Source organism: Carassius auratus, chromosome 21, assembly GCF_003368295.1.
Source record: "Carassius auratus strain Wakin chromosome 21, ASM336829v1, whole genome shotgun sequence".
NCBI classification, from domain to species: Eukaryota; Metazoa; Chordata; class Actinopteri; order Cypriniformes; family Cyprinidae; genus Carassius; species Carassius auratus.
Window position 1 is genome coordinate 2774870 of NC_039263.1, and position 12372 is coordinate 2787241.

The window sequence follows — 12372 nt, forward strand, 5'->3', positions numbered from 1 at the left end:
TTAATGGGTGCCCAGGTTTATTTATCATGTTAGATTTATTAGCAAGTAATAATTTTTCATAATATTATTTTTCCACCATTCTCATTATAGCTGTCATTTAATTTTTGTTCCTGCTTGTATCTATCCTCAGCTTCTTTGGTTTTTGATTTAACAAACAATTTATAAAGATTGTTTTTCTTCTGGCATGCATTCTACAGGCATTTGGAAATCCAAGGGCATTTTATCTTTTTTTTTTTTTTTTCGGTTTACTAAGTCTGATGGGACAGTGCTTGTTGTACAAGGAAGTAAATATTTCTATAAATTTATTGTAAGCCACATCAAGTCTGCATCTCTCCATAAATAGTGTTCCAATCTTGTGACCTTAATTATTCATTAAACCCATTAATAGCTTCCTCAATTCGTACACGTCTATGATTCACATTGCAGGTTATATTACGTTTACAAACATTACAGTCATATATTGTAAAGACTGGCAAGTGGTCAATGATATCACAGATCAATAGACCATTGACAGTATTATTTAAGAGGTTGTTAGTAAAGATGTTATCAATTAATGTTGCACTGTGAGAGGTGATCCCACTGGGCCTTGTGATTGATGGAAATAAAATAAAAACTATCAACAAATTCACAGGTAGGTTTGTGTTTGTTTGAGTTCAAAAGGTCAATATTTAAATTACCACATTTAAATAAGGGCTTATTTATTACTTCAGAAAACAATTTCACCATCCATTCATTGAATAAGTCTACGCTTGATCCAGGTGACCTATAGACACAACTTATGATAATATTCTTTTGATTTTCATTTTGATATGAATAGTTACGATAGTTATACATTCCATTACATTATCAAGTGCTTATGACAAACTATTTACTATTGAAAAGTGTATTGTTTTGTGGATGTACAATGCTACACCACCACCTGTTTTGTTTTGTCTATAGACATAGTTGAGATCATTGTCATTTATTTAAGTTGATTCCTTTGTCATCATTAAACCAAGTTTCGGATATTGCTATGACACTAAAAGGATAAACAAATGACTCTAAATAGTCACATATTTCACTTTAATTGGAGCACAAACTTCGACTTCAACTTTATACTGTGCATTAGTATAATACTTGCAATTAATATTAGCAGAAGAAAGAAAATTGTTATCCGGGTCAATGTCTGTCTCTGTGTCATGATTGTTGTATTCTGTATATCTAAACATATTCAGGTCCAGCAGTTGGAGTTCATGGATTCTCTGCAATAGTTCAGTATTATTGTTCTTTGGATTGGACATACTGTATAGTTATCATGGTTCAACTGTAAATCAGAAGTTACCTTGATGTATTCGCGGAGGCATATGCCCAGACTCTTTACATTCACTGATACTTGTCTAGTTCCTCCAAATGTCTCACGGTGAGAATCTTCTCTTCCTCCGCTGAGCAATTCAACTTGATAAAATATTTGCAGTTGATTACCCATGTGTTTTGTATTTTATGTTGTTTCTTGAGGTCTCTTGCCTTCCAGGCTATTTCGGCGTTCTTCTTTGTCAAGTGCTCGTTCAAGTAACACGATTTGTATTGTGTTTTATGTATTACTACTAAACCACTGACTTGTCTAGGAACCACTATACTAGGAACTACAATACATTTTTGCAATTAAGGTGCAACATTTCATTGTAATTAAATCTTGACACACACATGATGTTAACAGCTTATTAATTTAAACACATTTGAAAGCAAAACCCTTATTCAAGATCTTATATCAAGATCTCTGAGGAAACACTGAGATCCAAGCTGAAGGGTCACTCGAGACTGACTGGAGTTGATGGGAAGTCTTTGGCTTGTTCAGGAAGAGTAACAAAAGCTGCCTTGTCAGGATCAATCATCAGAGCTTCTCCATTCTTGCTCTCATCTTTAATGAGAATAAGAAAAGCCTTGGCAACAACATCAGCCCTGCGATAAAAACAAAATTACAACGTTTCTCAATTTTTATGTTAAATTCAAACCCTTGCTTTATCTGTTCCGTATCTCTCCCCTGATACGAAGGATTGTTAACTCACTCCAGGCAGCCGCTGTCCTGCATCATTGTCTCTGCAATTCCCTTCAGTTGAAAGAAACTTCCGATATGCTCTTCTGAACTCAAGTTGGACAAAAGATTGGTCTTCACATACCACGGACAGAGAATGTTGATCCTCACCCCATAGTTAGACAGCTTGGAAACGGCCTGTTGATGAGCAATTTAAAAAAGTCAAAGATTTCCGACTTCCTCTCTTTCACAAAAAAAGCTGTAATGCCTGATATGGAAAATACATACTGCCATGGCACGACTGAATCCCACCACACCGTGTTTGGTTGCAGTGTAGATGGGCAACATCGGTAAAGGCCCCAAACCTGCAAAGATTCAGTTCTCATGATAACTGGAAATACTGCATCATTTACTTCATGTTGATACAAAAATATTCTCAGTGTTTTTTGGAGGTCCAGAGTAATGTCGGACCCCACTGACTTACACTGTAAGGACAAAAACAGTTGACATGAGGTAAATTAATAAATGATCAGAGATTTATATTTTTAGATGTAGTATCAACTGAGTGTAGAAATTACTTATAGGTCTAAGTCTTCACAGTTACTCTTCATGAACTCGAGCTGCGTCGAAACGCTATGGGAAACGCCCTCTGCATGACCGTGCTCTGAATCACATGTGTAATCAGCCCAATGGAAAGCCGAGATGTCATAGGCAGGTGACGTCATTGACCAGGAAGCTTAAAAGCACGTGCGGCAGTGCCAGCATCAGCCTTCTGTCATTTCAGCACGCGCTCTGTGTATTGTCAGTCTCAATCTGTGTTGTGAGTCTTATTTGCTGTTGTCTGTCCTACAGAACCCCTGAATAAGCTCCAATATGCTGAAAGCTCAGTCTAAAAAGAAGCATAAGGGTGAGACCGAGTCACGTTTTTCTCTATGTGCGGCACAGTTGGCTCTCGAGGGGGCCGACTGCCTGTATTGCGTTCCTCGCGGTACTGGTCCCACTTCCGCCGAGGCGAAGCGGCGGCTACATTCGTGGGGATCTATCTGCTGGAAGGAACGGACACGAGTGCGTGCCTATCTTCTTCCTCTCCCAACAGATCTGCCCAATCTCTGTGTTCGGAAGCCTGCACCGTGGCTACTTCCTACTTCCTCCCAGGGTGAAGGCTCGGCACTTAGCCTGTCTTCCTCTGAGGAGGTTGATGTAGAGAGCGTCAATGAGGTCTCACTCGCGCCCCTGTATGAGAATCTAGTCGAGGTGGTTACTCGTGCGGTAGCCCGGTTAAATAACGATTGGCCCGCCGACAGTCAGACCAAGCCGCAGCAAAGCAAGTTGGATGAATGCTTCCTGAGGTCAAGGACACCACCTCCATGCCGATGTCTGCCATTTTTTCCCAACCTACACACCTAGGTGTTGAGGTCGTGGGCTAAGCCATTCTCGATCCGCCTCTTCATCCCTACTTCTGATTATTATTGAAATGTGGCAGGGCTGAGTGATCGCCGTTACAGTGCAATGCCCCGGGTTGAACAGACGCTTGTCAGCTATCTGTCCCCAGGTGCGGCATCATCCCTGAACGCTCCGGCACTGCCCTCCAAGCCACTGCGTACAATGTCAGCGCTGGTGGGCAAGTGGTACACCACAGCAGGTCAAGCCAGTGCGTGTCTGCACACAATGTCTGTGTTACAGGCATACTAGGCAGACCTGCTTAAGAAGCTTGATGAGGGAGAGGGGCTGAGCTCTGATAACATCACAAAGCTGAGGAGAACCGCTGATCTTGCTCTCTGTGCCACCAAGGAGACTGCCTGTGTCATTGGGTGGTCCGTGTCAGCTATGGTGGCAGTGGAGGGACATCTCTGGTTAACCTTGTCCAACATGAAGGATAAAGACAAGGTGTTTCTCCTCGATGCCCTGCTTGCGCCTTCTGGACGGTTCAGCGATGCTGTCAAATCAATCATTGACTGGTACCAGGAGGCCCGTAGACAACTAGCGGCATTTCCTCCCTCGCCGCTCTCTAGCTCCAGGGTCTGCTGGGAGCAGCCCCCTCCATGTACTGGCTCCTTGCACAGGGAGGTGCAGAAACATGTACTCCCCCAAAGCAACGCTCTGGGCCAGCGACTTCCCAGCCTAAGCCGTATCTGATGGCCGTACTTCAGGCTAGTAGGTCCTCGGCCAAGAAATCCTGATGAGGGTTGCTCAGGACTGCAGAGGGCGGCCCCTGCTGGGGTAGAGCGGTGTTTACACGAATTACACGGTACCCATCTCTTCTCAGTGCCCTCGGGAAATTGATCTACCAACGCTGCAAGAATTCCAGGGTGCAAACGGCTTCCAACGAGCACTGTTCTCAGTATCTTCCACCCACGAGCGTAGCTGAGTTGCTGGGAATGGTGCTCTACTTCAGGCAACGATTTAGATGCCTCAGTTAGACCAGAGGTCAGTCTTGACAGACTGACTCCCTTAGTAGATTATTTAACAGCATTTGAATGACTGGCAAATGTATCTCAATGGGTCCTGCATATGGTAGAAAGGCTATTGCATTCAGTTCGGCTCTTACTGCCGAAATTCAATGGGGTTATTCCGACGTTGGTCAGACCCCAGCAGGGTCTGGTTATGGAACAAGAAGTGAAGCTTGGTTTAAAGCTGGGTTTAAGACTGAATGCCAAGTGTTCTTTCTCCAGTTCGGAGAGCCACCTATCTAGGCATAGTGTGGGATTTGACCACGATGCAGGCACGTCTGTCTCCTGCTCATATCGAGTCGATCCTCATGTCAGTCAAGAGAGTCAAAGAAGGCCAGTCACTCACCGTCAAACAGTTTCAGAGACTGTTGGGTCTGAGGGCAGCTGCATCCAATGCGATACCGATTGGCCTGCTGTACATGAGACCCCTACAGTGGTGGCTCAAGACCAAGGGATTTTCCCCGAGGGGGAATCCAAGTTGAGCTATCAAGGTCATGCAATGATCCCTTCGTGCCTTAGACATGTGGAAGTAACCTTGGTTCTTGAATCAGGGCCCAGTGCCGTGAGCTCCCTGTCGCCGTGTGACAATAGTAATGGATGTTTTCCTCACCAGCTAGGGTGCAATCATGAGTAGCCACCCTGCCCGTGGTCTGTGGAGTGATCACCATCTGACATGGCATATCAATTGTCTAGAGATACTGGCTGTGTATCAGTTGTACCAAATTCACCTACAGTTGTCTGTTGATGTTAAGATGATTCGAAAAATGTGCCAAAGCAATTGAAAATTGTAAAACTGTAATTACTTAATCTGTGTTTATTTTAAATAGAGATGGTATCAAACCTGCTATAGATGAAACATTGACAATGACTCCTCCATTCCCACCATTTTCCTTCTTCATATGTTCTAGAGCGAGATACGTTCCTCTGACCACTCCACCCTGAGATGAACACAAAACACCTTCAGCTGAAGCAGATGGAGAGAGAAAGACAGATGGAGAGAGAGAGAGAGAGAGAGAGACAAACACAGACACAAACACTGACAGACAGACACACACACACACACACACACACACACACACACTGACACACACACACACACACACACACACACATTAACACAGACACAAACACTGATGGACAAACTCATACCAGGTTGATTGCAATAGTTTTTTCCCAGTGCTTTTCATTGATGATCCCTGCGTTGTTGCACAAAATGTCTATGCGGCCAAATGTTTTAACAATTTTTTCAAAAACTCCTGTAAGGGACAACATGAAAGCATTCAGAGCATACCCACATTCAAGTGACTTGAGTAATAGCAGCATTGTGATACTGTAATTCATATCAGTCTGATCATCATGTAATCATTCCCAGACAATAAAACATCTCTTAAATGTGCAAAAACCTTTAAAATCTTCCTCTGATGTGACGTCGGCTGAGTAAAATTCAGTCCTGCCCCGTCCATACTCCTGATCAAGTGTGCTCTTCAGTTCATTTCCCAGCGATGTATTCACATCGATTAAAGCCACCTGTAATCAAATGAATCTGTGAGAGCGATTACAGTACAGGACTCTGAGATTCAGAAGTCTACAGTAAAGCAGAGCAAGTGACTATTGTGTCCCTCACACTTTTTGATTTCATCTTTTTTATTATAATATATGTTTGTGTGTGTGTGTGTGTGTGTGTACGTTTGTATATAAACATATATATTTAATATGTTTCTATTTATTCTCTCAATGTATATTTTACATTTAAATAGTCAGAATATGAATTTAAAAACAGGGCATCTGAAGAAATAACTCATTTACAAATAAGCACCTTGAAGTTAAGACTTTGTAATGACTGACTATGATGATAATGAACTTTACTCTTCAGGCGTTTGAACATAATAGAATCAAATTTGATGACCAGTTCCATTCTTTGAAACACTTTTCAACTTTGACACAATCTAACGCCCATCTTTCTAATCGATGCCATTAAAAAAAAAGAAAAAAGAATTAGATCTAAATTTTAATTAAGATAAATGAAAAATACAGCAAACAGGGGATGTACCCCGGACTTTCCGAATGTCTCAGGTTATGTATGTAACCATGGTTCCCTGAAAATAGGGAACAAGACGCTGCATCCTCTAGAGGGTGCTACGGGAACGCTGTCTGAAGCGTTGACCGGTGTCTGAAGCATGAATGAAATAATGACAATGAACCTGACATTGGCAGGTGGAAACCTATGACGTCAGTAAATGAGCTAAATAATAGATCTGGAGATATGGAGAACAGAGGCTTCAGCAGAATGACTCTCTGAAACGAGAAGAAGCCTAACATGCTTGCCCTAGTAAGGGAGCTCTTAAGAGTGGAGGCCTCAGCATAACAGCTCTCTAAACCGAGAGGAGGTCTGACAACACTTAGTGCTAAATACAGTCATTGAGGCTCATAAAAAAAGGAGCCTACATTCTTCAGTACTCTCTAGCAGAGATCTGGAGATCTGAGGCTTCAGCAGAAAGACACTCCTAACAGAGAGGAAGTCAACAGGAGCACCCTGCTCACCATAGCCCTCCATGCTGAGGGGAGCAATGCTTCAAAGTGTGTTAGTAGAGACACATTGGTTGAGCGGAGCCCAAGGAACCAGGGTCTAACCAGTGCGCAGAGTCTTGCATGCGCACTGAACACTTATGTGTATTTCAGGAAGTACACAGATGCTCAGTGTGTGTACTTAACTTCCTAAGCAATGCCTCGGGGAGCGGAGGCTTCAGCAGGATGGATCTCTAAATGAGAGGGTACCTACCCTGCTCAACCCTGGTAGGGGAGCTCTTAAGAGTGGAGGTCTCAGCGTAACAACTCTCTAAACGAGAGGAGACCTGGCTTCACTCAGTGCCGGAGGCAGTTAACGAGGCTCAAAGAAGAGCCTCAGGAACTTTTTTCCCCCCAGACCTGTTGCTTTCTGCGTTTCCACCGTGGTGTAAAGTACCGGGAAGATTAGGCATATAGACTGGTGTCTTAGGTCTGCGCGTGTTTCTCAGTACAAAGTACGCTGTGCATTCAACTCAGGAGTGTGATGTCTGCGACGACACAAATCTGGTAATTCTGCAAACAGCAGCATACTTGATAACTTCAGTCAGCTGACCATGGCTACTGCAATTTTCCTCTCTGTATATTTACAATAAAATGAAATATGATATCAAATACCACTGCCTCCTTTCGTTTTCATTTAAACATAATAACAGCTGCAGAAATGTACTTATTTCAGGGATATGTGTATATATACAGCCATTACAATGATATATAAATTTGCCTTTTTTATTTTCATTTTGACATATAGATAAATTTAATACAGACCAAAGATAACCTGTTAGATTTACCCAAAACAAATTATATGTTATGTTTAACCACTAAAGAGACATCAGAGCCAGCGGCACATATCAGAAGGTCTAGCCGAGGTGAGGCTGCTTCTCGGTGGATAGATGAGGACTGAGATCCTGCTGATCGCGTGGAGTTCACCGTCTCAGAGATCGGCGAAATACATTTTTAAATAGGCGCTGTCTTTATAAATAAACCACAGATTTGAGTTTTAAACAAGTACATTCTCTCCTGAAATACTTTTAAAATTACATTTCATGATAGGGGTGCTCCGATCACGATCGGCCGATCGTTATGCGCATCTCGTCAGTAAAGCCGGTTTTAAACATCAAAATCATAATGCTAAATAAATATCTTAAATAATATAACTGAACATATAGGCGATCTGATCATTAAATATCTTGAAAAACACATTATTACACATTATTATTATTGTAAGACACATAACTGATTTGGAAAGCTGAGACATTAAAAGTGGGTCTATCAAAAGTACAAATCTTATTACTATTGGGTGGCTGGCACACTACAAATAACGAATGCAATGGAAGATATGAAATATTATTTCCAAGCATACTGTCCCCACGAGTATGCCACATGGTATGATTTATGCTAATAACCTCACATATATTTATAGTGTATTTAAACAACCTGATGACCTCTCTCCCAGGCCAAGGCTTCATTCATTAGAAATGGGTGTATGGCAGCATCATAGATGTATTTTACAACTAAAAAAAAACATAAAATAAGAGAGCTACAGCGCCCCCCAAAGGAATGTCGATTTGGTGTGTGAACTGATGTTAAGATAAAAATTTCCTGTTCAGTCTGTTAATAAATATCATATTCTTGATATTAAGATTTCCGCGAGTCCTTAAAATTGACTCTTCCTCATCCCAGTTAGATGCTGCGGCCGCTCGGACACAACAGTCTTCAAATCAAACCCGGTGGTCTGCACCTTCTCCCATCGCTCTCAATCCATGACATTTACATGTGCAATAAAGGCTATACTCTCATAATAATATTACTTTTTTTTCTATTCTTTAAATCCTATAAACAATTAGACTTTGTTCTCGTAGTATTTAGACTTCTCGTAGTATTTAGACTTTATTCTCGAGGTATTTCAAGTTTATTCTCTTAATATTTCAAGGTTATTCTAAAATTATTTAGACTTTATTCTCGTAGTATTTCGAATTCATTCTCGAAACATTTCGACTTAATTCTCATAATATTTCGACTTTATTCTCAAAACATTTCAACTTTTTTTTTTTTGTAATATTTTGACTTTATTCTCGAAGTATTTCGATTTTATTCTCAAAGTATATTTACATTATTCTCAAAGTATTTCGACTTATTCCGAAAGTATTTCGACTTTATTCTCGAAGTATCTTGGCTTTATTCTCAAAGTATTTCGACTTTATTCTCGAAGTATCTTGACTTTATTCTCAAAGTATCTTGACTTTATTCTCAAAGTATTTCGACTTTATTCTCATAATATTTCGACTTTATTCTCAAAACATTTCAACTTTTTTCTTGTAATATTTTGACTTTATTCTCAAAGTATTTCGATTTTATTCTCAAAGTATATTTACATTATTCTCAAAGTATTTCGACTTTATTCCAAAAGTATTTCGACTTTATTCTCGTAATATTTCGACTTTATTCTCGAAGTATCTTGACTTTATTCTCAAAGTATTTCGACTTTATTCTCAAAACATTTCGACTTTATTCTCAAAACATTTAGACTCTATTCTCAAAACATTTCGACTCTATTCTCAAAACATTGCGATTTTATTCTCATAATATTTCGACTTTATTGTCCTAATCTTTTAATCAATTTGTTTTCAACATGGCACTAAAACGCAGTCATAGAGCTATACTGCATGCAGTAAAAAAAAGAAAAAAAAGAAGTAATGTAACCACATTGGGAGATAGGACCAAGGAGTGTCGATCAAATGAGCACGAGTGAGGGCACGCAGCGTGTATCCATGGCAACGCTCAGCTGCTTAGTGACAGTGATTCCCTCAGACATTTACTTTTATATAGACATTATAGCTACCGTAACCAATGTGTATTATGCTTACATTTTACGAATACAACTTTACAATTGTTCAATTAAAATAAAGCTATTTTGCTTCATGCACGTACATGTCTAATTTCCTTGATTAGCCTAAAAGTGAATAAAATGAAATTCAGAGGACATAAAGCGAAAGTCCCTTAAACGTCCGAATGGCCGCTGCGTCCTGTGAACGTCCCCGTGAATGTCCGGGGGAGGGGGACCCTACACGCTGACGACCGGGGTACGTTCGTAGAGGCTATTTAGGGGACGTCCTGGGGACCTTTTGTGTTAGCTGAGAGGGTTTTCTAAAATATTAAACGTTACGAATAAGCCAGCATTAATTTTGTAATAATTTATTATACTTATCTGCATCACTTTTACAACGTTTCCTAGACGGTGTCAAACTATCTTATTGTGCGTGTGTGTGTGTGTGTGTGTGTGTGTGCGCGTGTGTAAATCGCGGCGCGTTGAAATCCTGACGCGAGACAAACGTACAGTAGGCTTTAACGAGCCTTTACCACACTGTATCGTTGATTTCTGCTACTTGGCGTTAATACAAATATAAGCACAAAATATCTAATATATATATATATATATATATATATATATATATATATATATATATATATATATATATATATATATATATATGTATGTATGTATTTATTACCTTTGCCCCGTTTTTCAGGAGTATTTCGACAAAGCTTCTGCCCAAACCCTGAGCTGCTCCGGTCACCACAGCCACTTTCTCCTTCAGATCCATCACAACACACACCTGTCACAGAAACCAGAAGACACAGCAGCACTAACGGTGTCTAAAGAAGATCTGTTGAATAACTAACAGTTACCAGAACAGAGACAAGAGGCTTGGGTGAGTGGGAGGACCCAGCCAGCTGATGAACGACCTTCAAAGTTGAAATATGGTTGAAATAAGGTCAGCTGTTGTTTTAACGTTGAAACATGTTTAGTGCTTGTAACACTTAATTACCACTTGTTAATGAACATATTTTATTTTATAAGATCTGTATGTTGAATCAACTTAATGTCTCCAACAGCATACAAGATAAATGTCTGACTTTATAATTAACTATATTAAATTATTTAAGATTATTATTATTAGTATTATTTTAATAGCATTTTACAATATTTTAAATCTGAAGCTATATGTTAAATATTGTCATTATTAGCAACAATAATTTCGCTGCTTTATCACGCTGACACAGCGTTCTTATTGGTTGTTTTACTATATTTATTTGATCATGATTGTTTAATCTGGCTGTCGTCCAGGAAACTGGACAATGAAACGAATCCCGCCTTCTGAAATTTGAAAATATGACCGTTATTATCGTCTTTCTGTGAGTGAGGCAGCTGTGAGCTGCTGCTGTAGTATATGCCGCTGCATATACAGTAGGTAATTAAAGGAACACAAGTCTGTGAGTATTGATGCTAGTTACATTAATGTCCCGCTAGAGGGCAGTGTTCTGTTGTGGATGTGTAGAAGTTGTTGCATCCTGTCGGTGTGTGTTCTAGTGCGGTATAAAAGCTGATCATCAGTCACAGTGCTCTCCTCTGATGTTTTATATGAACAAACCCACATAAGCAAGGACATGATAGCTGCTTGTTGTAACTGCTCGGTCAGTCTCAAATTATTTAATATTTGCCTGTTAATTTTTATTTTGATCAAATTTGAGTCATGGCATGTCAATGGAGAACAAAGCTGTGAACATGGTCAGATGTGTTCTGCGAGGTCCTGCAAACATGCTGGCAAAATGTGGTAAGAAAATCGTTATCTTTATTATCTTTTGAAAATAGTAAAGTTTAACGTTACCAGAGTTTACAAATGGGTAAAAATGTAAACTGAAGAAGATAAATAGCCTACCTGTGTGTGTATTTGTGTATTGCTTTATCACAGATGCTCAGATGCTCATCTGATGTTGTGTTGCTGGTAGGTTATGTGTCAGTGTCGGTCTTTTAGAGATTTTTCAAAATTAGGTGTGTTATATACATATAATTTTATTATAATAGTCTCAAAGATAACATGTATCTGAACTATATAATTGCAAATATCGGTACAATTTAATTGAATTAAGATTGTAGTGTCAGGTTTTCTCTGGTACGCAAAAAACAAAATAGTTGATTCAACTTAAAATAATTTGTAACCTGGCTGCCTTAAAAAAAAAATGTTCAATAAGTTAAAAAACATTTGTTGTTTACACATATATTGGAGTTATTAGTATAGTTGGGGTAACAAAGGTGAAGCTGAATCAACTTTATATTTTGTGTAACCAACATTTTTTTAGTTAGCCCAACTAGACGAGAACGTTGTGCTAACCCAAATTCAAGTTGAAACATAAAATTAGTGAGACCAACAAACGTGGAGTTGTTTGAACTAAGCATTTTGTTGAATAATCTTGTAAGTATAAGTTGTGCAAACTAAATACAAATTGTCCAAACTAAACGTCTTGTTGAATTAACTTATATTTTGAAGGCAGCCAGGTTACTTTTTC

At 39.5% G+C, this 12372-nt stretch overlaps 1 protein-coding gene across 2 annotated transcripts in view; it reads right to left on the minus strand.

The window, feature by feature from the left end:
* LOC113038216 (15-hydroxyprostaglandin dehydrogenase [NAD(+)]-like) overlaps positions 1-10768 on the minus strand; it is a 32504-nt gene extending 21736 nt beyond the window's left edge. Inside the window, exons 1-7 of one of the 2 annotated variants that reach the window (XM_026195481.1) lie at positions 10536-10768; positions 5865-5988; positions 5611-5717; positions 5303-5399; positions 2300-2376; positions 2046-2209; positions 1787-1938 (exon numbers count right to left, since the gene is read on the minus strand). In XM_026195481.1, coding sequence (XP_026051266.1) covers positions 1788-1938; positions 2046-2209; positions 2300-2376; positions 5303-5399; positions 5611-5717; positions 5865-5988; positions 10536-10628 — 813 coding nt within the window. In that variant the 5' untranslated portion in view covers positions 10629-10768 and the 3' untranslated portion in view covers position 1787. Of the gene's footprint in view, positions 1-1045; positions 1939-2045; positions 2210-2299; positions 2377-5302; positions 5400-5610; positions 5718-5864; positions 5989-10535 lie in introns of those variants that run through there. The other variant, XM_026195480.1, reaches the window with a different exon arrangement.
* Positions 10769-12372: the final 1604 nt, after the last annotated feature.